The sequence below is a fragment of the Eretmochelys imbricata genome, chromosome 9 (genome assembly GCF_965152235.1).
Source record: "Eretmochelys imbricata isolate rEreImb1 chromosome 9, rEreImb1.hap1, whole genome shotgun sequence".
NCBI classification, from domain to species: domain Eukaryota; kingdom Metazoa; phylum Chordata; order Testudines; family Cheloniidae; genus Eretmochelys; species Eretmochelys imbricata.
In genome coordinates, this window is record NC_135580.1 from 79,964,250 (window position 1) to 79,990,277 (window position 26,028).

General features: G+C 42.1%; 1 protein-coding gene across 1 annotated transcript in view; it reads right to left on the minus strand.

The window, feature by feature from the left end:
- Positions 1-26,028, minus strand: part of MSN (moesin) — a 74,717-nt gene that overhangs the window by 17,286 nt on the left and 31,403 nt on the right. Inside the window, exon 2 of the mRNA XM_077826045.1 lies at positions 15,037-15,120. Within this exon, the coding sequence (XP_077682171.1) occupies positions 15,037-15,120 (84 nt within the window). The remainder of the gene's footprint in view (positions 1-15,036; positions 15,121-26,028) is intronic.

The following is a 26,028-nucleotide window of genomic DNA, read 5'->3' on the forward strand; positions in this document are numbered from 1 at the left end:
CTCATCTGTTGGGGAGGAGCAGTGCTGACATGATCTCCCCCCTCTCAAATCACTTCCTCTTTTAATCTCCAGGAAGCCCTCTGCTCCATCCTGTTTTTATTGCTCTAGGGGTGCAGCATACCTGGAGATTTGTATTACTGGTTTTACGGCCTGCTTGTAAGAGCAGAAGAAATGCTGGATCTGAGAACAATGCTGGGTCACTTACTGCTTTGCTACCTACCTGTAAACCTCTCACTTTTGCTGTAAGTATTTATCAGACTTGGTCTACAATTAAGACAACTATATCAGAGGTGTGAAAAACCTATACACCTGACCAACACACAGCTATTCTGACCTAGTGCCTCCAGTATAAAAGCTGGAAGATTGATGGAAGAATGTGTCTGTCAACCTTGCTACCATTGTTTAGGTGGATGGTGTTCCAACACAGAAGGAAAATCCCTTCAGTCAGTGTAGGCTGTGTCTACACTGTGGGGTTATGCCAGCATAATTATGCCAATATAGCCTCTATATGGGTCCCACCCTGAAATCCTCCCCTATGCACCAGTCCCTCTGACTTCAGTGGGATTTGTCCAAGTAAGCACTGCTTGCTTAAGAGTCGAGGGATTTGTCCAATGGTTTGGAGTAGACTCCTAGGGACAGTGGGTCATAGGAACATAAGCAAATGTTTGAGACAGGCAATGGAATACATGTTGCTAAACAGACCTTCTGAAGTGCATTTAATACTGCAGGCCACTATACAGCTTGTAAGTGTGTGGGGTAGGGGAAGGAATGGGTCTGAAACACAGTTAAAATGAGAGCTCTGTTCTCAGGCATCATTAACATTTGAATAGGATGGTGGCTCACCCCCACTGCTGCATGTGTCCGCTTGCCGCAGTTTCATTTGCTGACAGCTTAAGCCTGGGAGTTCAGCATGCTGAACTGCCAAAAAGGAACCGAACGGCATCACACTGAGGCCATAGCACAAAAGGACTTTTATTCCACAGTGGAGAAGTCTGCACTGTAATAGCAACAGCAACAGATGGGACAAAAAGGAAAGCCAGCTATGCAAACTCAGTATCTTTATAAATCTTATTCCCTCCCTCCCTGCCCAAAATATAACTTTTCTGCAAAGTTATACTGACACTATGATGCACAGAACCACATAATTAGTGCTATGAATTACATGAGCTGTAAAGCCAAGCATGTTCTGGCTTGCTAAACCAGGTCTGTGCGCAGGCTGTATGTAGTCATTCATATCTGAAATAGTTTTCCAACTGGATGTGCATGCTGGTAGCCTCTATCAAATGCAAAGGTAAGTAACTCCCCACTGCATTAAAAAAAATATTTTTTGTTCCATTTTGCAAAGGAAAAACATCAAGGCAGAAACTGATTTCTACAGCTGCTAGGAGTCTGCCTGGCAGCTAGCAGCCTGATTACTAAACTACTTTTGTTAAAGGGGTATGCAGCATTTGCAGATTTGCTGAACTGTTTGCCTGTGGAGCCTCACACACAATTCTTGGCAGTGAGCAGCAATGGAGGGTGCAAAGGGACAAGATGCATAGGGCTGTTTTGAGGATGAGGGACAATGAATTTTAAAGACAGCTGACTGTATGCAGTATTACAAGATTACTTGTATATTTATAGCCTTACTTTGCAAGTTGAACAAAAGAACACTATCTTTCCTCCTCGCCAGGCAGAATATTAAGTCAGGCGGACTAACAGAACTCTGGAGTATAATACAAGGAATTTATTCATAGATTTCATGTTTTTGATCTGCCTATAGGATGGTGGAAAGCAGTGTACGGAGAGTTCAGGCAATCCTCAAGATTCCAATTATGGTTTCATAGCCAATTAATATATATATTTAAGACCCCAGCTCAGGTACGGTTCATCAAGTGGAACTCTGGATGCCACAAGTAAATCCCAGACTGGAGTCGTATCAAGCCTTTTCCCACCTTATATTGAAATAATCACACTCTAGGTATCTTTGCACTCATTCTTTGAGTGAATCTGTATTAGCACTAGCAATAACATTCTTACAGATGCATGCAAGTTTTCTAGGGCAGTGTTTTTCAACATTTGGGTCGTGACCCAGTACCGGGTCACACCATGTAAGGCACTGGGTCACCTTGCTCAGCAACCAGAGACCCTAGCGGCTCTGGTGAGCACCGCCAACTGGGACGTTAGAAGTCCGGTCGGCGGTGCTGCCCAGCTAAGGCAAGCTAGTGCCTACCTGTTCCAACATAGCACTGTGCCCTGGAAGCAGCCAGCAACGGGTCCAGCTTCTAGGCAGGGAGGCCATGGGGCTCCACGTGCTGCCCCCACCCTGAGCACCAGCTCCACACTCCCATTTGCCAGGAGCTGCTTACATGCCTCTGCCTAGGAGCTGGACTGCTGCTGGCCACTCCTGCCTCTGCATTGCTGACCAGGAGCTGCCATAGGTAAGTCTATGCCCCAGCCCCCAAACCAGAACCCTTTCCTGGCCTCACCCCAGAGCCTTGACCTCTTCATGCACCCCAACCTCCTGCCCCAACCCTGAGCCCCCCCCAAACCCAGAGCCTGAAGGCTCTTCCAAGAGTAAGATTTCTTGAAAGAATAGCAGATTTCTAGCTCTCCAGTCTAAGAGACCAGAAATGGGAGACACTGAAGTCTTGTCAGAGGTAGCTTGTCTCAGGTAGTTTCTACTAGAGCTCCCAAGTCAAGAAGGCTTGGTTGGACTTCTGGTTGGGGGGGTCAATGCACAGTATGTGGCCAGGAAGAGGAATGGGGGAACCCTGCCAAGCTTCCAGAAATCATATGATAAACAAGCAGGGCTTAAATTTAGCTGGAGCCATCCAGAGCAGAGCTCTAGTGAGTATTTTCAACCCTCTGGAAGCCCCAGCAGCCACCCTCCCTTGTGGGGCTGAAAGCCCCAAAGACCCCGACAACACACCCTGCAACTGAAACCTGGAGCCCTGAATGGAGGAGGGGCAGAGAGGTGCAGGGGCTCTGGGATAGAATGTGAGAATTTAAGTCCTGAAAGCAAGGATCAACATAAACCAGATCTGCACTTCCCTTTAAGCCTCACTGTTACTAACTCAATTTTATTGCAAGTCTCTCAACATGGTGGGGTTTTTTTGTTTTGTTTTTTTTTAAAGCCCAAGCTCTGAGTCACAGGATGACGACAAACCCCACTCATTTAAAAACAAAGTTTCAGCCCTCAGAAATGCAGAGCAAGAAGAAAAGAAATCCTAAAGGGTCAGATTCCAGAAAGCAAATCAAGAACCCCAATTTTTCCCTCCAATCTCATGATTTCTGAGGGCCAGACCCAAGACTAAATGTTTGGATTTGGCAATAGTGAAACTTAATTCACTGAAAAAGCTTTGGATGTAGAAAAAAAGGATTTCATGTTTATCATCGTTTCATATGCTGTGAAAAGGGAACAGAAAATGCTTACCAAACGCATGAAGTTGGCTAGTTTCACTGTAGCCTTTGCCCTGGTATTCTAGCTTCACAGCAGTACACCCCCCCCCCCCCAACATACCACATCCAGCAGCAGCAGCATGGTGAGAAGATTTGTTTAATGCTCTCAAAAGTCATGTTAAACTTTTACTCTGTGCCAGTAACTACTTGGTTTTCCAGGGTTCTGTAACTACAGAACCCATCTTCCTGTCAAATCTAAACTTAAAAATTTAGCAATGAATTCCTGGTTGTGAAGGCAATCTTCAGAATAGTTTATTGCTTTTAAAAACAAAAAAAAGTAACACTGTACTGGTTTTATTCCTCCAGTTTGATTTAAAATGTAGACCCATTTAATTTTACAGAGTCCTGAAGCATAGCTACTTAAGTATCAGACAGAGCAGCCTGATGATAAAAAAAAATTTACATCTAATGTGTGGGCGTCCCCCCAAAAACAGATCCTGCATTTATGTCCACATGCTTTAAGACTCAATTTTTAAGTCTGAAAACAGCACGAGGAGTTCTAGGAGAATACAGAATGAACCAGAATCATATAGAAGTAAAGCATAATTACATATAAATTAGGCAGCCCACGAGCCACTACTCTAGGAGGTAACCTTCAAATACCACTAAAAAGGGTACAGCTTTCCTTTACCAAGACAGACATGGACCACTGAGAAGACACCTAATAAGCCCTCCTCCCCATCCCTGGAAAAAAGAAAGTACTCTACCCAAGGTTCTGAATTGCCATAGTATAGGTTTTAGAAAGGGTTTTGTGCAAGATATACATGTTGCTTGGCACTAGTCTAACTTCATTCTCTTGGCCCAAATCTACAGCCAAGATAACATGCTCCAAGAACAATTTGAGAGGGAAAAATGGATAATCTCATTTTCTGGTTTGAGCAAGATTAGCTACAAAGCTTCCCTCTAAGAAAACAATTCCTGGCTCCAGTCACCCTTTGGAAACAAGTTTAATTCTGCATAAAGTTGGCTCCTGAAGTAAAATGGCAAAACCACATTTCCAGAAACATTTCAACACCACGACAGCCACAACCACCCTTAGCTGCAGAAGGGAGATGCATTCCTTTGGGGTTGGGAGGAGGAGAAAGAAGAGAAGACCTGATGAACAGTGTCCATGGAATCCCATTTTTCCCTTATGGGAATGCCAAAAAGGCATTGCTAACTTCAGTCTAGGAAGCTAATGCATTAACCACTCTACCAGCCCTTTAAAATGCTGCTAATATTTCAAGGAAATATTTCAGAGGATACTTGCTACTGCTGAGTGCACCTCCATTAGCATCTCACAGTTTACTTTGTGTGCAGTATGAAAGCCTGCAAAAAAGGTATTCCATAAGCCGCTTGATTGGTGAAGTGGTTTTTTCTATGTACCCCTAGGGAGGTTTGTTTACTCATACTTGGCTAAACTGTTGTGGCTAAAACCATTGCTCCTTAATAGCAACCATGAAGAAATCGAAAAAAATAAATATAAATAATTTAATAAAATAGACTAGACTCTTCCTACTTCTATTTAAAGTCCTGGTTTGTCAGCAAGGTGGCTTAGAAGCAGAGTAATGCACATTGGAAAATCTCAACTATACATATAAAATGATGCGTCTAAATTAGCTGTTACCACTCAAGATCTTGGTTATTAGGGATAGTTCCCTGAAAACATCCACTCAAACGTGCAGCCTCAGTCAAAAAAGCAAACAGAATGTTGGGAAATTAAGGGATAGATAATAAGATAGAAAATATATTGCCTCTATATAAATCCATAGTACGCCCACATCTTAAATACTGTGAATTGGAAAAGGTTCAGAAAAAAGTGCAACAAAAATTAGGGGTATGGAATGGCTGCCATATGGGGAGATTAAAAGACTGGGACTTTTCAGATTGGAAAAAACAACTAAGAGGGGGGATACGATAGAGGTCTATAAAATCATGACGGGTATGGAGAAAGTAAATAACATTTCCTTATTTACTCCTTTCCATAACAAGAACTGGGGGTCACCAAATGAAATTAATAGGCAACAGGTTTAAAAACAGAAGGAAGTATTTTTTCCAGACAAAGCACAGTCAACTTGTGGAACTCCTTGCCAGAGGTGTTGAGAAAGCCAAGACTATAACAGGGATCACAAAAGAACTAGATAAAATTCATGGAGGATAAGTCCAACAATGGCTATTAGCTAGGATGGGCAGGGATGGTGTCCCAAGCCTTTGTTTGCCAGAAGGTGCGAATGGGACACACTTGATTACCTGTTCTGTTCATTCCCCCGGGAAACTTGGCATTGGCCACTGTCAGAAGACAAGATACTAGGCTGGATGGACCTTTGGTCTGACCCAGTATAGCCGTTCTTAAGCATTACTTCATTGCTCTAGGATCCAGGAGTCAACTCAACACCAGCCTGCTGAGGATCCAGTACATTACGGGCTCTTTCCCCATTGAGATGGATCTTGATAGGCTCCACATTTGAGCGTGTGCTAGCATCTGCTCATTGCTGGGCATCAAGGACAGTGAGCACTCTGAATAAGATGTGGTCACTGGGCTACAAGGGAGAAGCGGACATTTCAGCTTCAACTCCTTAGAGTTTATAGCTTTCCATTACAAGCCAAGTTTTCATCTCCTCAATGTATTTTCCTCAAAAAATATTTTCTCTTTCTGAAGTATGCCATAAATCACCTGGCTTTGCTAAGAAACTTTTATTTAAAAAAAAAAAATTCAAGTCCTACAACCTTTGTTTACTTTAAAGTTCGGTGGTTGGTTTTGGAATTACATGCAGACTTGAACCATTAAATTTGGTGCTGAACTGGCTGTGTTTAAGGATTCCACAGGGGTAAGTTTGTGGAAGTTGTACCGTATGAGCAAGCTGAAGCTCAAGATATGCTAGTTAAGACAGCTGTCCTTTAGGCACATACCTACTGGATAAGTAGCTCCAAACAAACAGGGATGTTACCATTTGACTTGACAAATGTGTAAAAAATCCTCAAATGAAAAATTTAATGAGTTATGTTTGCAGATTCAAGAAAAATTAGAACACTGAGATGTGAAAAATAATTCTAAAGTAAAAAAATTTTGAGTTTATGAATATCCAAACTTAGCGATGCCTAGGTTCCTGAACTAGGGACTTGATTGACTGATTCATTACATTTTCTGTAGTCATACACCTGTGCACAGAAGATTTAAAATGCTCACAAGTCTGGCATCTTCTGTTTTGATGGTGTTTTACCCTCACTTTACATATCATGTAATTATGACCCCACATTCCCACTCACCATGGCATGTAGTTATGGCAATACCTACTTTCTTCACTTCATATGGCAGATACTATACAATGGTCTAGGAGTCCCATGTCTTCTCCAGAAAATATGGAACACAATAAAATATGATGTGGTGGTATTAGGGCTGTTCTAAACTTCAAAGGGTAGATGTAGTAAGCTGGACTGTCCAGCCAGATCAAGATAAATTTTTCTGCGAGGTACATGGAAGAACCGTCAACGTTTCTTACCATCAAGCAGAAGATTTATAGAGCTGTGTTTACAATATGGGAGAGGAATGTTGTGGTCTGACCTAATAAATCAGAAGTGTTATTGGGGTACAATAGATGCAGAGGGTTTGACTGTGGTGAATAGGTAGAGGGCGCATGTGGATACAAAGCCAGACATAAGATTTTGGGGGAATCAAACTGATTTTCTAGACTTAAAGGTTTCTGCTCAAAGCAGAGGGAGGGGTGTGGTCCTAAACTACCACACCATGTTCAATTAGGAAGTGAGTCAATTTTTAAATATTTCCACACTGGTTACTGGCTACAATTCCCAACTTCCTATCTGTAATGCAGGGCTGATCCTTTGCCTGGAGGCATCAGTTGCCACTTTAAGTGTTCACCAGTAGCTGATGGCTGCTGTCTCCAACAAGTAGTTCCAGAAACTGCAGAGGCTGGCTAGGGAGTCACTGCCAGCGCTTTTACAAAAGAAGTGTGATGTGGGCTGTACGTCCAGAGGAGATAGAAGTAGACTAAACAGGATCAGAGTGATTACTAGGTGCTGAACAGGTCAAAAGTAGAGCTGCTCTGTGGGTTGGAGGAAAAAAAAAAGTCTGTGGCAGAGTAGGGCTGGGGGAAGTGGAAAGGGACTCTACAGGTCTGTTTTGAGATTTGGTTGTATGGTGTTGTACAAAGTCAAGGCATGCAAAAGACTGAATTTGTGTGATTTTTTATTTCAAGCTGCTTCCACTTAATGGTCTCTTATTGCTAGTTCTGTAGGTAGTAAAACAAAAATTCCACCAGCCTAAACACAGATTTCTTTGAACAAGACTATCTGGATTTAAATTCTAGTTAGAGAAGTCCAGCCTGTGCACCACACACAAAAGAAAAAAAAAAAAAAAATAACCCAGCTGTACCAGGAAGAGATCCTCAGACACAACCAACCAAGTGAACTACTGCTTCCTCTCTGTAACCACATAGTAGTTGAAGGAGGTAACACAAAATGTAGCTGGTGGCATCTATGGTAGGAAGAGGGCGTCAGAGGAAACATTTAAGAGGGAGGGAGAATGGGAAGGGATTGGGGTAGGACTCCAAAGCAGTTTAAAGGAACAAGTTACTTACTGAATTTGCAGTTTGTCTATCAGAGATAATCATTTACCCCCATCTATAGTTAATTTAAAATAAAAGCAATGTTCTGCACCATATGGAGCAGTATTAAGAGGGCAGACACCCACAATGTAAGTTACGTATTAAGTGTCTCAAGCCATGCTATATTTTACTCTTTAATCCACATGCAATGGGGGGGGGGGAGAGGGAAATAAACTGGTGTTGATGTTGCAGTCTTCACACTAATCCACAAACCAGGAAAGTTGCCATTTTACAGGTGCTTTACAGACCACTCCAGCAGCAGTGAAGGAAGAACCAGGCAAGGGGCTAAGCAGAGTGAGGGCAGCAGAGCCCCTTGATTGACCCGTAGCTCCATAAACTAAGAGAGTGTCTACACTGGCAATTAACAGTGCTGCAACTTCCTTGCTCAGGGGTGTGAAAAAAACACCCTCTGAGTGCAGCAAGTTTCGGCGCTGTTAAGCGCCAGTGTAGACAGGGCCCCAGCACTGGGAGCCGTGCCCGTTGTGGAAGTGGGTTTTTAAGAGCGCTGGGAGAGCTCTCCCCCAGCACTCTGCTGCAACCACACAAGCCACATTAAAGTGCTACCGTGGCAGTGCTTTTAGTGTTGCCAGTGTAGATGAGCCCTAAGTAACTCATTTAATCCATAAATGCTAGAAGAGCCTCCCATCAATTCTCTGTAGAGTGTTACAGGTTCACTAGTCCGCTGAAAAGTGTTGACGTTCAGAGGCATCTAGAGCAGCTGAATAGTTAGGAAAAAACTCACAATACTGAGACCCTATGGAACAACATCAGTAACTAGGACTGGTTTATACAAATGGTTATATGAACCCCCAGCTAACCATTTGCAACTGAAAATTGTCTGTTCGTGCATGTATGTAATTTTCCTAGTTTATACTTAAGTCAGGCATACAATTGCACATGCACCCAGAAAAAAAAGCACCAGATATTAGAGATGTACAAAAGGCTGCAATAAAGCCCATCTGCAGCTCTTAGAGACAGGCAAGGCAGAAGGACTCATGCATCCCTTGGGTGGATCAATACATTAATCAAAGTAGTTGGTTAAAGAAATAACAGCTTAGAAACTAGTCTCCCCATTACAGAAAGAGGCAAGCAGGAGAGTAGCCTTTACAGTCTTGGGCTGCTCCGTTATGGAGAAAGCCACCTAGTTTACTACTGAACATTTAAGAGAAGTTGAATAGAAAAAGGAGGGGGAGTTTAACAAATGTCAGCACTTAAAAATAAACGGCTGTGAAACCATCTCTGCAGCCAACCACACACTACACCCTGCTCTAGTGAAGCCACTGTTTAATCAGATGAAAGTCATGGGAACTGTCAGAATTAGCGTCAATTCATATTTGAAGTGATTTCAAATGAATACAAGGTAACAATTTTTTGCTGCACTTTTAGATAAGGTGAGTATGGTAGCTAGAAAGAGAAGAGGACCAATGAACTCACTGGCAGGTCAAATATACATAATGCAGGGCCAGCTATACACAGGCTGCACTTGAATGAAGTCAGCTGCACACACTACAATATGTTCATATCCATTACAGTTGTGTATCAGAAGGTTTGACCACAAGCTGGATACTAGTTTTGCTAAGTTTAGTAAGATATGAGAAGAGCTCAACTCAGATCTAACAATTCCTACCCTCAAAGTCTCATTTACTCTCAAATGAAAAAAAAAAAAAAAGGGAATACCAGTGCTAGGAGTCTGTTTGGAACAGAGCAGAAAGTTACCCCCTGTCCTTGTCATGGCTCCAGGGAGCATCAAGATTAGGCCTGACGTCAGGAGATGATGATCCATACACCGCTTCAAACAAACAAACTGCAGGCTGGCTATATCAGTTCAGGCAAAAAAAGTGTTTCTCAACAAGGTGCTGAAACAGATGTGGCTGCCAGGAGCCATGCAGAAGTGACTGCTGACCCAATTTTGTCCTAAGAGCATGCCGTAACTTAAAGCAGCTAGTACAGCTATAAGCCTAGGAGCAATTAATCCAAGCCAGAGCACTGTAACCTGGTTCCATCGGTTCCAATGGGTCTTACCCATTGTACCAAAAATCTCTGACAAGAGGCAAAGCAGGATGAGCCTTCTATTCACAGGCAAAGCCAAAAGGAAGCCTCAAGGCCCACGTAATGGCAAAGCAAGAGTTGCAGCTGAATGTGCAGTCCAAAATGTCCATTAGTAGTAGCTGTGGCAAGAAATGCAGTTCTGCACTGCACCATGTGTGTCATTTTACACATAAGATACAAGATATGCCCCCTACCATCTACAGTACAAATTAGGCAGCATGCAGACAGGGTGGAGAAATGACTAAGTTACTTAAATATGCAGTTGTGGCTTGGCACAGGTCTACAACAAAAAAACCTAAAACTGCTAGACAAGAACAGGAGAGAATGGTTAGCTGCAAGAAGTGAACTTTTAGGAAAAACCACCTCATTCTTTATGCAAGTGCATTAGATCAGGCGCAGAGGATAGAGAGCAGATGTGAAGGCTTTTTTTTTTTGGGTGGGGGGGGAGAAATACATCAGGTACAAAGACAAAGGGATCAGAGAGGCAAGGTGATTGGCAAAGCACTCACAAGTGGTGGTGAAAGAGGATGACAGCAGAGCCCAGCAGTGCAGAACTATAGTAGGCAGAGGTATTTGAACTTGATGTGGAAGTGTGGAAGCACGAGAAGGATTCCAACCAGAGCTAACCAAAATCAGACATGCAGGGATAATTTGGCTGCAGTCCATTGAATGAGGGCACAAGTAGTATTAATAACTGAGCAAAATACCATGAGAGGACAGCCCTACACCCATTTCATGCCTCTCCCTTCACCATCCCCTGCCAGGTTAGATCATTTGATAGAACTCCAGTGTGTATGTAGTTTACAAAAATTCCCCAATTGAACATCCATCATGAAGCTTGTTCCATGCACATCGTTAAAATTCTCTACATCAGCAGCTGCATCCAAGCTCTTTGGCCTTTCTGGTTATACTTACCAACTCACTATTTTACACTGTTATATTCTGAGCAACAGTTACAATATTCCAATATAGCCCTGAACTCATTTGCCATGTTTGGGTTATAATGCCTGATGTTACTTTTCATATCAAGTGGTTCTGAGCCAGCTTAAATATGGTAGACCCTCAGAGTTACGAACTGACCAGTCAGCCACACACCTCATTTGGAACCTGAACAATCAGGCAGCAGCAAATATAGTACAGTCCTGTGTTAAACAAACTACTAAAAAATATTAAGGGAAAGATTATTCTTCTAAAGTTTCAAAGCTGTATTAAGTCAATGTTCAGTTGTAAACTTTTGAAAGAACCAATGTAACATTTTGTTCAGTTATGAACATTTCAGAGTTACAAACAACCTTCATTCCCGAAGTGTTATACTGTACATTCAACAAAACCCTGACCCAACATTAGGGCAAGTGACCAGTAAAGCAGCCACACTGAGGTTCTGACATTTATCATTTGGTTCCCCATGCAGATGAAACTGGGCATAGGGGTGCTAGAACAGAATCTTTTCCTCACTCTAGCCTCCCCGGACTGTGTGCAAACCTCTGACGAAGTAACTAAATCATTTTCAACCAGGGCAGTCTTTCCAGGCTAGAACATTTGGTCAAGAAACAAAAATAAATACGGAATAATCAGTCTTATTTCAGGACAGGAGCAGTATGTTTCCTATTGTTACTGAAGCTGAATGGGATATTTCCTTTGCAATCAAACTTCCCCCTTCTGCAATTGTCCAGAGAGAGTTTTTGAATGCCAGGGCAGCATTAGAGGACAGATTAGATTCTTTATCAATGCACTGACATAGCAGTAGATTCTAAAGTTCCTCACCCCTCCTGAGGTTCTGTCTGCAGTAGGCTGAGCTACTGGAGGGAAACCTTGATACCCATAAATGCAATGCCTACTTCCCATCTCACTCTTCAGAGTGTTTCTAGATCGCTCACTTTTCCTTGTTAGAACCTTCATCTTCCCAACCCAAGAGTTTCCATTTGAAATCACTATTGTTCTGGAGTCCTTTGGCTAAACGGTACTCTTTCTAGCCCCCTCACTGTTCCTCACCCCTAGGACCATATTCCTAGAACTGCCACACAGTCACCAGAGTGAGGCGGACATGCACAGCTGTCAAGGACTACATACACCACTTTCACATACTCCCTAGGGAGTGAGCAGCAGGAGACAATCAGACAAGCTTCGAGATGGCAAGATCACTCAACTGTCCACATATTATGTATTAACCAGATATGGCCTTCTGGGAAGCCTTCAAGAATCTTCTTTGCCCTTGTCAAGCCACAAAGTGGATGGACACACACCACCATCTAGTGCAATTTCTCTCCTTTAACAAATCTAGTATATCTATATCTGCATTATCGTTATAGCTGTCAGATAATTGAAAAATGAGAACAGTAGGAAAAGTAACAGAGGAACTGTTCTGTATCCTGGCTCTGATGTATTGTGGAAACCCTTAGTCATATGCCAGTGTATTTCCCTCTCCTTGTGGGTCAAATTACCACTCTTTCTTTGAAATTCTTCCATTAAGATTTTAAAAGTTTAACCCACTAGTGCAGCTTCTACACAGTTTTAAGATTCAGCCTTCTAATCCTTGAAGAGCTGGTATCTTGACTCAACTATGCATCAGTCTTTTAGACTTTGGGGGAGGGAGGGAGGGAGGTAAGTAGGCCCTTTAATAGTTCAGGGAATGGAGAGAAAATCAGAAACAAAAAAGGGAAGTAACAGAGGCAAGCAGAAAAAAGCTTCAGTCTTGACAAAAAACAAAAATTCTGCTCAAAAGTGACTACTACTTTTGAAAATGTTGGCCATCTAGATTTAACTCACGTTTTAGGCACCTACCAAAAATAGCCCAATTTTCAGGAGCACCTAGCATGGCATAGCATTAACATGTCAGCTGTGGATGCTCCGTACCTTTGAATGAATGTGTGCCAGACCATTTCAGGTGTCAAAATATTTGTGGACCCAGGTAACTTTAAAAAAGCCAGTGCCCAAAAACAAGCTACTTGGCCAAAATTCTCAAAAGCCAATCGATACCGCTTTCCCTCTGGGCTATGAATGACAAAAGAATGTTATCAATGATTAAAAATTAGAATGATATATGCTTTTCAAATACAGACTTATTCACGGTAAAGACTAAATTCAGCATCAGTGCGTGCTTTGTGGAAAAGTTCTGCCGCCCTGGGAGTGCAAAGCCATCAAAATTGCAGACCCACATGGAGAAGATTTGGAACCCCCTATTCTCATGGGTTAGGGGTTACAGCTACAAGAACATCCACTGAAGTTAGTGGTGTGCTTGCTGAGTAGCACCTTACTCTGTGTGGTTAGGAGTATTAAAGCCTGACCCTTGAACAGGAGACATGGTGAACCCCCCCCATGCCCCCTCCCAAAAAACACACAATATGACAGTAGTTTCAAGGGAAAACACTTTGAGAACATCAAGCTGTTAATTCATTCTGCATCTGGCATCTCAAGGGATACTGCTGAATGATGGAATAAAATTAATAGTGCAGTGTCCCTATCCTTATTTGTGTACACTCAAGCTGCTTGGGTTTCAACAATGTCATTTCTATGGACCATGAAACCGTTATATTTAAAAGGTGGGTCACAAGGCTAAAAGTGTTGGAGCTACTGCTGTTCAGTAACATGCTAACAGTCCATGCAAGCCCTCCGTAAGTCAAGACTTTGGTTTACTCACTGAATATCTTGAGGCACTGCTCCATCACAAAAAACAGCATACTAATCTGTCAACCTATTCCTCTATATTGCAGCTTTGCAGTGAAGCAGTATCAGAAGAAAGAACATTTACTATCCGAACATTCAGACAGTCTAGTGTTTGAAAAGAAAAAACAACTTTAAGTGACCTTGCGGTACAAAATTAAGCTTTCTGGTCCCAAATGAGGTAGTCAGCTTTATGGGGAAAGTAGCCATAATTTATTTTTTTCTCCTCATAGCCCAGATGCGGTGCAAAGGCTGGCCCCAGAATGTCTAGGGTTTCTTGTGAACCACACCCATGTTAACACACACATGAAGGAATCACCAGGCAAAAGAAGTTAAAGAAAATGAAAATAAGACTTCTTGTTCACAGAATCTTCTGCACGCAGCCAACGCCTGGGATCTCTTCCTCCCTCCACCTCTACTGCATGCCACCTCCCCCAACGGCAGCTCGACAAAGTCCCCACTGTCTACAAGGCATGATTGCATCACTCTCCACAGGCTGAACAGATGCTCTGAGCAGCTGGGCAGTAGCCTGGATAAGGCCTCTGGGATTACAGTTGAGATGTGTAATGGAGTCTGTCAGTTTCTCAACAGCTGTGATTGATAATGTCCATGGCTTCACAGCTTCACGTTTGGGCTGCGTATGTCTCCCTGCTTCTGTTTAGCCTGAGCTGAGAGGGGAGGAGGGAGGGGTAAATCCACCCTGCCAATAAGCATAGAAAGCAGAGGAAAGCGAGTCCACCAAGATAAAGACCACTGAATCTAGGAAGTGACTTACAGTAGTAAGAACCTCCTTGTCAAAGTCTGGCGCACATTATAGTGCGCATCATTTCACTAAACTCATTTGCTGAAACTTGTACAAAGAGGAGTTTTTATTTTGAAAAGGCACAACTCTCACTCTTTCAAATGCCTCCCAGGGGCTATTCCTACCAACACACCTACAATAAGCTAACTAATGATGGTAGGGAGAGAGGTGATTTAGGACAGTTAATATTTTTAAGAATAAATGGTGTATTTTAGCCTCTCCCCTCCTCTTGGTATGCAGTTTGCCCAAGAGTGGAAGCACTATGGGGGCAGATATAGGTCCTGGCACTCTCAGACTTAAAATATACAAATAATGAGGTGGGGGTGAAAACATGCACTTTCTTGATGCTAGATTCTCTTTTAAAGGCCTCAAAAGAGTAAGTAAGTGGTGAGTGTGTGCTAAGGGGTGAGGATAGTTATGAAGGGGTGGGGAGCTAGCAAAGTCAGTACTAAGGGCATGTTTTCCACAGTTGTGTCACCTTACCTGATCAAAGAGCTGCTTCCCTGTGGTGTTGGGCTGGATGGCAAACTCCAGCTCAGCATCCATGGTGGTAACTCGCACACTGATCTAGAAAATGAAGAAAAAAAAGTGGTTACAATGGGTGCATATTGTGTGATAGTATTACAGGGAACATAGGAACTGTCATACTACATCAGACCAGTGGTCCATTTATCTAGTCCCACCCCCAGTCTACAACAGCCAGTGCTGGAGTCTTTGGATAAAGGTGCAAGAAACCCTTAAGTGGGCAGACAGCCCATATGGGGAGTTTCTTCTTAACCTCCTCCCTCTTGCCCCACCCAAGTCAGTGAATGGTTCATCTCAGCGATGAAACAGGAAGGTTTACATCCCTTCTAACAAAGTTAATCCAATCTAAAAATGTACATGTGTAAAATGGCATATTATAGCTTGTAAACACATATAAAAGTTAGTGCTCTACAGAGGACATGCCAACAGCTTCCATCATATTTAAGAAGGGAAAGCACTTGAAACTGCTGGCATGCGTGCCAGAGGTTGCCTACCCTTGCTCTACGCACTTAAGGCTAGGTCTACACTAGCCCTTACTGCAGGATAAAGTTAAGTCACTCAAGGGTGTGAAAGAGCCACCCCCAAAACGACATAAGTTATGCCAACCTAAGCACCATGTACATATCGCTATGTCAGTGGGAGAGCTTCTCCCGCCAACACAGCTATTACAGCTCAGAGGGCTAGAGTAGTTAAGCAAATGGGGGAAGCTCTCTCCCATTGGCTTAGAGTGGTTATATTATGCAGCTGCATGGCTGTAAACTCTAGTGTAGCCACAGCCTAAGGTGGGAAGGGTTTCTCTTCGAATACTACTGTATGACTGAGCTGTGATTCCATTCAGACCTCTCTGGAACATCTATCAAGAAACTAATTCAGTGCAGAGCTGCATTTTCCTTTGTTAAAAGGAGATTTCTCCTTGTAGATTTGAGTGGGGAAAAAAATTCCTGCTTGAAAATGGACAGGATGAGTTACAAGAATGTCAGTGAAGCTAATGTTAGGACTTTCAGTAGCAAAGAAAAAAAAAGGGGAGGGGGAGACAAGTTGTTTGAGAACCCATTTCTGTTTGCATATTTATCCGTTTATATAGAAGGGAAAAAACCTAAGACCTATGTACATTGTGCTTCAAGTATTTTTAGCTGGGTGGGGAGGGTACTTTTAGAACAAACTGTGTTCTAGTATTCTCCCATCCTGGACACCCAAACCAAATTTTCAGGATTATGCAAAACAAGATACTCAATGTATCAATGAGAATACAAAGAACTGTGCTATGGTTACCCCTGGCTTGCCAGGAGTCAAACTGTTTTTTAAATTACAGATACCAGCTGTCATCTTCAAGATGATAGACCCTTCCCAACTCTCCCTTCAGCTCTACCAGCCCCCTCCCAAAGAAAGAAAAGACACCACGTGGGTTGGCTTTACCAATAAAAATTCAAACTCAAGTTTAGACTAGAGTTGTTAACCATGACGACACTATAGGCCAAAAAAGCAAGAGTCAGCAGAGAAATATTTGAGGAAGCACCCAATACAGCTATGAATTAAGCTGGTTCAGAGTAATCTGTCTACCTAGACAGGTTTCATCGTTACTAACATACCATTTCCTCTGCTAACGAGATAGCAGCACACAAAACTGAAGAACATCTGTGGAAAGATAGGAGCAAAAGGCTTTGTCTATTTAATGCAGGAACTAGTCTAATCCTACATTTTTACATACAGGAGAAGTTCACTGTGCCCAGATATGTGCATTTCTGAAATATATGCACAACAGGCCAATTCCCCCACTCCCTGGGATAACCATGCTGGCATCTTGCACTTTATTCTGCCGTAGCTTTAACTGTTCCATCACCATGCAGTATGAAAAATATTTGAGTCAAGCCTTAAATTGGCCTGTTCCGCCTTCTTTGGCGGGTTTATAATACAATTTTAACCCTACATTTTTGTAGTTCCTGTACAGCATTCAATGCTTTGTTAGGATATCTTGAAATATCCTCACAGGCGTCTCTTCTAGAGATTCTGGGTATCTACATTGGCTCTACTTATTTGTCACCTCCTTTAGCATGGTATCAATCAGTTGAACACCACTGTGAACAGAACAATTGTTTTTAATTGGCTAGTAAAACACACAGTCTAGCTAGGCATTCTTGTGTTGCCAGCTGAATTAAGTAGCCAGGAGGCATGCTGTCATCTGCAGTTTTTCCTCCCTTGTTAGTAGCACATATGGATGAGAACAAGGATGTTTGTTTTTTTAAAGAGCCAACTGTCAGCCAGGTTACACAGTTCAGCCACAATGGTCTTTTGAGTACTATCCTCTGCAACGACTTGAGTCCTCTTCCCCCCAGCTTTACTACTATTGGTGCTGATCACTGGTGGAGGAGCAATCATTTTGCTCTCTCTTTTTTACAGGTTAAAAAAAAAAAAAGAGATGACTGCTGGCCAAGGACATCCTGCTTGGGCAAGCGAGTTAGGCCGATATCAGAGACACAATGTTGGCTTTGACACTTCAGCCCACAGTTCCAATTAATAAGGAGAAGACAGAATTGTAGCATCTGTGGCTGGTTCTTTATATCCTGGGACAGAATAATATTTTAAGAAGTTGCTTTCCAGATCAGGCCTTAAAGTGAAGCTGCCTTGATGGATGGTAGTACCAGTCCTACATCCAGGATTCTATAATCTTTTAAACCTATTTGTGCCCACAGAGTTAAGATGCAATGCTTGACACTGCTACGTCACAGTAATTAGGCATGCAGTAAGGGGCCTATTTTTACTTCAGTGCATTTAAGCCTATTCTACTACCAATCTGTTCAGTATATAAAAATCTTTAAGAATCCTGTAGTACTGAACATAGGTAACTATTTGAGTGAAATATTTGCATTTTCCCCACTCTAAAGGTTCTACCAACTCTTTCTGCTCAGAGTTAATTAAATGAAAAAGGTTAGAAGCAGGCATAAAAATCTTGAAACCTATGCAGTTCTGCTTAATTCAGTGTACTGTATATAGATTCCAGTGGCCAGTTTAAATTGTGAGATAAGTAGGTGCTCTGTAAAGCCACCCCTAAATACAGTGGGGCCTCACTTGTCTGCACTAATAATGGAGGGATCTACTGAAAAACTGAATTTTGTGAGTTAGCAAGAGATCAGAAGGAGAGCACTTCTTGTGATCTATTAGCCAGATAGCAGCAATAGTGCAACTGGTTTCATTTATTTATAATCTCATACTATGCTAGTCAGCATGCTGTACTAAGTTTTGCAAAGATAAATATGGTACCTCACTACAGTGAAACATTTTTTCAGAAAAGCTAGTTTGTATCCATGCGTTACTGGGTGATAAAAGGATTAGCAAAGTTCTACTGTTTAAAATAGGAAGTGGGGTTTCTCTTTATTATCCCAGTAAGCAGATAAAAGGTCAGGCTTGTAACAACACTTATAAAGGAGGATGGGCACATGGCTCATGTTTTAAAAGTATGGTCCCTTAGTGAGACACTGTCATGTGTAGGAGCGGTTCCATCCCCATCAGTTAAATGAACTGATAGTAAAAGATACAGATTACAAAGAATAACTTTTCCTCAGTTTACTCTTAAATGATAAAGCAGAAGTGATATGTTAGTATACATACTGCATATATCACCTCTGATGGGACAGTGCCTGGCAGAGCCATCAGCTAAAGTATTTCCTAGTTAACCTTAAAAAACCCCACCCTTTAAGATGAACAAAAAAGCCTCATACTCTGCCAATTATGGGGAATACCACAGCAGTACGGGTGCCCTATAAATACTGATCACTATGCTTGACATTAGACAAGACAATTGTATCCCACCATAGCACTGCATGCTGTTTCCTTTGTCAGTTATGAGATACTAGAATTTTTTTGGGGGTGGAAGGGGTTAAAAGGACAAATTTTTTTACCACCAGTGTTTATGAAATACAGATAAATAATTATGCTAAAGATTCTTAAAACTGCTGTGAGCAGGAGGTTTAAGCTGTTTCTACCTTGCACTTCTCTCTCTCTCTCTCTCTAGAGAGAAATTTCCTCAGGTCTGATGTACTAACAGCCATGGGGTATGTATTCTCCCCATTTCACAGATGCAGAAGTGGGTGTAGAGTTGATGTGACCTGTCCTAGATTTTATAGTGAGCATGTGGCAAAGCAAGGAACTGAACTCCCATTTTCCTGAATCTAGTAGGTTTTTGCTTCCAAATGCTAGCAGAAGAAAGGTAAAGACATGCGAGTTCTGGACTCACTCAGGGGACTGAACAGAGTCAGACTCTTTTCTATGAGCATTGTGTGTGTGTCCTTCACCAGCCAAACTAAGTTGCAAACAAGTCTTCTACAAAGTTGTAAGTAGTTCTAATGTTTTCCCCTCCAAAAAACCTATATGCGCTCACCAATGCATCCTGCCACCAGGCATATGCAAGAGACTAGAGCACTGTCTGGCAGTGGCATGGTGACATGGCAAAGGTGAAGTGATTTCCCCATATACACAAGTACCAACAGCAGTTTAGTTTAAGAGTCAGCACAGCTGGTGCTGACAACACTGCTCATGTTTAACTGGTTGTTCACAGGCTAATATTTTCCATTCCAAAGAACCAGCTACTCCCCAATATAAGGGAGAGTAACCCAATTGCGTAACCGGGCATGAGATTCCAGGTCTGTCATTCATTGTAGGGTTACTATATATTTAATTTTTATGAAATGACTAACAACAGCAGGGAAAAACCATCCCCTCCAATGATAAGAGCCCAGAAAGATACTTGTGCGTGCTTATGAAAGAAAGCTGACATTCTAAAAACACTTCATGTCCTTCCTTTCCAAAAGGAGTTATGTTAATGTATTGGAGGGTTTAAGACAAACCCTTAACCGCTAAAAAACACAGTTAAGGGATTTATTGGCTTATAGTTTTAGACTTCCACTTCAGGAGGATTGCCGGGGTAGGTTTCACTACATTTCTATTTAATGCAACCCAATAAATCTATCCATCTTAGCACTTTTAATGCACTTACTGGTGTACGAGTGTGACCATGAAAACAAGTTTGTTTAGACCTTTAGAGGCCACCTCTACTAGGGAAAAAATCTTCTGCTAGCCCTTTGAGCCAACGAGCAATTTACCAATCAAAAGGAAGAGACAGGTTTGCAGAACTATTTATCCTCCCTCCACTTCTGTTTCTACAACATAAATTTAAATTTACAGCTCAATACTGTGCAAAGTGCTTCCAAAGAAATGGCTCTTGCTGCATATTATCGCTGTGGTACTTTTAGTATTCCTCCCTAACAGGACTCCTAAGAACCCACCACACCAGATATCAAGAGGAAGGAGAAGATGCTAGTCATGAAACAGACAATACTGCTAACATCTCCCTAAAGGAAACAGCCAGAACCCCAGCAACTCCTCCAACTGTTACAGAGAGCAGTTCCCATTGTTTTACCACTTTAATTAAAAAAAAAAAAGCAGTTAGTTACGAAATTGCTTCTACAACAGAATTTCCTGCTGCCCTGGACAGCACTGCTGCGAAGGCAAGGCCTCCTACACAGGCCAAGCCCCCTAAGTCAGAGCAGCGCCTGTTCCCATATGGAAAACAGCTGCAACTGGCAAGATTGCCTTTAATATATAGCTTCAGAAACCTTCATCAGGGATCAACACCTCCTCCTACAGCGGCATCAAACTGGAGAGAAGTGATACTAGGTGCCTGGTACCACTATCTATTTGCAACAGACCTTCAAAAGTTTAACATTCCACCTATGCCTTCCATACCCACCCTTTATCCCCTTCCTCCATGTAAACTCCTGAATAGGTTCACTAATAAGTGCCAGAGCATTAGAAAGGAACAGTTATTCTCAGTTGTTCAGAGGGGAAGAATAATCCCCCTGCCCTCTTTTAATAACCAGCAGTAAACTAAACAGGGTGGTTTGGTCTGTAGCTACATTATAAGAATGGCAAACAGGAAAATAAAAATTTAATCAGGCCAAATTAAGGCTGCATGATAGTATTTCCTACTACATTTGATACAACTGGTACCTAGTGTTCCCTTTTCTCCATTGGTATGTGAGCAGACACGGAGTCTCCTTTATCTGAAAGTGCTGTCCCAGAGTCACTTGCCTTATTTATTGATTACTTTACAATTTATTAGGCTGACTCATGCCTAGGTGCAGGGATGAAAGAATATGTCCAACTCCTGTACTAATCAAGTGTGCTGTTAGTTAGCTGAAGGGTTCCCCCCTGCTTTGAGGTTCAGAGTTGCTGCAATAGAAAGTGCAAAGGTACTGGGAGAAGAAATTTTACATGTTGTAATCAGTCCAGGGTATTCACAAATGGCCTCCCTGAGTGTTTGTGGGAGACTACTGCATTTTAAGTCCACAATACAAGAAATTTTTTTAGCATCTAAATATTGTGGGTTGTGTGTGTCAGTATTCCGCACACCCTAACCAGACATTCCACTGAAAATTGGTGTGAAGTTTTGCTTCAGTATTTTAAAGAACTGATTTCAGTAAATTTCACATGACTCTTTGCATATGGAGCAAAAAGAATTTTACAAGTCACAAATTCATCTAACACACATGCTTGTAAGGAAGAGCAAGAATAAGCACAGTTGCTAAATAGGGACAGAGTTGATCCAGCTGATACTCAGCATATCACTTGCTTCAAGCCCTGGATCAGGAATGACCTGAGGTAAGTCACGGATAATTAAGATGGGCCTGTGTTATTCACCTCTTAGTGGTGAATGAAGCAGGCACAAATTCAGCTTGGCAAACAACCACCATATGACCCAACTCTATATGCTGAGTCAGTCATTGCTGCTTTGACCGGAGAGCCTTTTCCCCTTAGTCTGAAAACAAGTACACCACATTCACATTGTATGTTGGGAATTTAGTGGATCTGTGGACTGGGACTGATCCCACTTTTAGACAGTCGCATGACAGAAGTCAAAGTCAAGCAAGATGATAATACATTTTACCAATCTGCATTTTGCTGAGCAGAGGGCTCAAACGGAGGGGGAATTCAGTGCAATAATGGCTAACAAATTTCAGTTGCAAGTTTAGCTCTTTTTATTCACACATGAAAGGAATTACAGTTTCTACAGATGTACCCATTATTCCCAAGTATTTGCTGAATAGTTTAGGAAACTAATTCCAACCTGTGGTTTTACTTGTAAGCTATTCAGTTCAACTATGCTATTTCGGATGTGTGATATCACATGCTATCATTTCTGTGACATTCTGACATTCCCTGAAAGAAAGGAATGCTAGAATGACACTTCTGGTATGATTTTTTGAATAGATTAGCTTTATTGAAATTCACTGAATTTGTAGGATTTAAACACATGCACATATTATCGGATCACCCAGCTGAGTACTCATGAACAGTTAAGCCACCCCAAGAACCCTGGGAACCTGGCAAGTCAAACTCTGCTATCGTTCACAAAAAGATATTTGCAAGTCATTTTGTATTTGAGTTCCTAAAGCAGGGGTGGCTCTCCCAATCAGTTTTGCCCATTGAAAACGTTTCAAATCAGGCAGCAACTGTTTGTGTTGGGGGGGGGGGTTTAAAAAAAATAGATACTGCATAGCAGAGCTTAGTCCTAGCGTAGCTTGGCATGGAAGGCAGTTGCCTCCTAACTCCCAAAAGAGGGGCAGTTATCTTAACTGAGCCCCGATATCAATGTCCATTGGCCTTGAACAAAAACTACTTTCCATTGCTTTATCACAGTGGTTTTCAATCTTTCTTCAGCTGCAGACCCCTAAAAATAAAAATTCAGATGGAGGTGCTGACCCCTTTGGAAATCAGACAGTTTGCAGATCCCCAGGGGTCCACAGCCTAAAAACCACTGCTTTATCACAATCCTACAAAACTTAATCACTGCTACTGACGCATACCTGTTCCCACACCAATATTTCCCCAGATTCCAGCACTGCCAGTGTAATCATAAATTGCACTAAGCTTTCATGATGCAGATTGTCCACCTGCAAGTTTTAACTTACCAGGCTTTTTACAATACCCACATGAAGCTGGCATTGCTAACCATCTTGCCTATTTCTTCCTCTATTTAGGATGGCAGTTTATACAATTAGGGACATTCATGGACCTCATACTCCTGCTTCCATATTTTGATAGCATGCTTTCTGACTCGGGCATTACCAAACCTCAAACCCTTAGGGTACATTCCTTCTCAGATGGCAAGCTCTCCATTTTGTGTATGGACAACCCAAGCTAGAGCCCCACATACTGTGCTTGTAATCTGAGGGACATTAAATATCCCCTAGAGTATCATTTATTCAAGACTCCTTGACTGATTATTTCTTGAGCTACTAAAAAGTCATTCCTTATTGGAGGGAAGAATGCAGGAAGATTGCTACTCCTCAAGAGCACAGGATATAACACTATTGGTTTGATTTATAGGCTTCACACCTCCTGTGACGTTAAGGCTACTGGATTCAAGTTATCAATATGTCCATTTCAGACTAGACTATTCCTGGAGAAAAAACTCTGCTCTATAAAAAAGGGAAACTTATGCGTTGTCTGATTTTCTTGTGGACTGTTTGGAATAAAAAACTAAATAGAATACCAAGCTACATTTATGAAGTCCTTTCACCCATACAAAATCTGAATTCCTTTAGGAGTATCACACAGACACCCCCAATCAATACACCCACCAGGGAAAAGCAGCCACTTCTGGGGTGGACATTTCCAGATTAACAGCATATTGCAATACTACAGAGTTTAGGACAGGAAATTAAGTATACCACATAATAGAAATTGTATGGGGAAGCTATTCATAACGTGGCAAAGCCATAAGAGGAGTCCAAAGCTGCTAAAGAGGACTTTATTCTCTACAGAGATCTCCTTTTGATATTATTACAGAGGCAGAGGACACCATGATCAGGGTGAAATACTACCCCCCCCCCCAAAACCCACATGTGTTTAAGGGGTAGACATTTCTCACAGCTACATATTAATTCTAATCCTGGCTGGAAAGATGAACTATCCTGGCTCTGCCACCTTACATATTCCAGGCCCAGTGGCTTGCCAGAGGGACATGAAGTCCCACAAGTAGAGTGCACCAGGTGCTTCTGCTTACCACAGGCCCTACAAGGAATGTTAAGGATAAGCCACTCCACCCCTACCTGTTGCACCAGGGATACTTACAGACATCTGGCTTCTTTTTGAGTGCCAGCCCTTCCCTCTCAAACTTCCCTGTGTTTGTGTGAAGCTGGACCTAGGTCATATGAAAGGGCTTGCAATTGCTGAAGGGATTACATTTAATTAAACCAAGCCCCCTTCCAGCAATCTTAAAGGGGCTTTTCATATTCCTAAGCTAATCAGGGAACAGAACACCAGCAGGCAGGCACACTCAGGGTTCCAAGCATAACCCTGCCACATTGCAACCTGGAGAAAAAGATTAACCCTCCAGATGGCCACCCAGAAAAGCCTGCTGCATCCATTTTTTGTTTCTCCATTTAACTTTCACACACTAGTCCTCTCTACTTCTACTCTTAGAGACCTTGGGCTCTATGGACAGGGCTCCAGACTAGGTTGGTAGATGCATTCCATCCCCAGATTTGCCATCAGCTTACTGTGTGACTTTGGAGGAGTTTGCCTCTGGGTCTCATCATTCCTGTTTTATAGAGGTATTAGCTATTTGCCCACTTTTCTAATGCAACTTAATATCTATGATCACTGTAGAAGTGGTATATCCCTTACAGTCATTCATTTCCATTTTCACTAATCATTACCTTTCACTGCAGCTCATGACGGGAACTCCCTGTTACTCATGGACTCCCTCCCCCTCCCCCCCCAACCAACCACTTTAGCTCCTTGTCTTTAGTATCTGCACTAATATTATAAGATTTAGCTTCTCTGCCCCATACAGGCTTAAACAGCTTCAGGGAGAAATTAAAGGGACATTAAAAACTTAAAGGATTGTTGTCTAAAGTTAACTTTCTGTTTTAGATTTCACACCCCCCATGAGAACCACTATAATTGAAAGAGAAACAGATTGTTTTTGTTGCACATTTGATAGTGTTATTTCTAGGTCAGTTTTGTCATTCATCTACGTACAAGTTACAATTTAAAAAGTACTTTAACTTTTTGAAACCAGATTTCAAGCGGACTGTATCCCTGCACCAACACTCTAGTTATGGAGTGTGTTGAGACCCTTGTGTTCTGTGAGTACAGCATAGAAGAGTTTTAGTACAGGAGAATTTGGGAAACAGATTTTTAGAGATATTTAGGTACCTAAAGACACAGATACCTGTCAATGGGAGTTAAGCACTAAGTGGTTTGGGAAATCCTACCAGACACCTGCTTCTTTAGCTGCATAAATACTTTACAAAAAAAACTTTCAGACTGACTACTTTATGCAAGCAGCAAGTGTCAAAGAAGACAGCTCTTGTATCATGTAAAATTAAGCCAACATGATTGAGACCCTTAAGGTCAGTCTGAGATAATTTCAGATTTAGGAAATAAAGATTGCAGTGACAATATCTGTCATTAAAATAAAACTACACCTCAGAAGACAGGAGTTTATGGGAAGAAATATCAGAAAGAATATTTCACCCAATAATAAAGTCTTATCCAAAAGGACAGCCTACAAAAAGGACTGTAGGCTGGTCTTCAGGCCACAGGATGGAGAAGCAGCAGGAACAGATGGAACACAAGGTCACAGTGGCCCGAGCCCTTTCAGAAAAGCTTCTCTTAGGTCATTGAAAGATTGGTCTAAATATCAGGTGCAGTCAACCAGCACCCAGGAAGATAAGCAGCACCAAGGTGCCAAGTCAAGTGGCAGCTAAACAGAAACCCTTCAAATCTTCAGCTGCTGGTCTTTTGTACAAGAGCAGGAGTGACTATCTCAACCAGCCACTGAAGCCAGTGGAGAGCTAGGATTCATCCAATATGGCAACAATGTCAGGCACACTCAAGTGTGATATTCCAACAGCAGAAAGTTTAAAAAAAACCCACACACTTTCA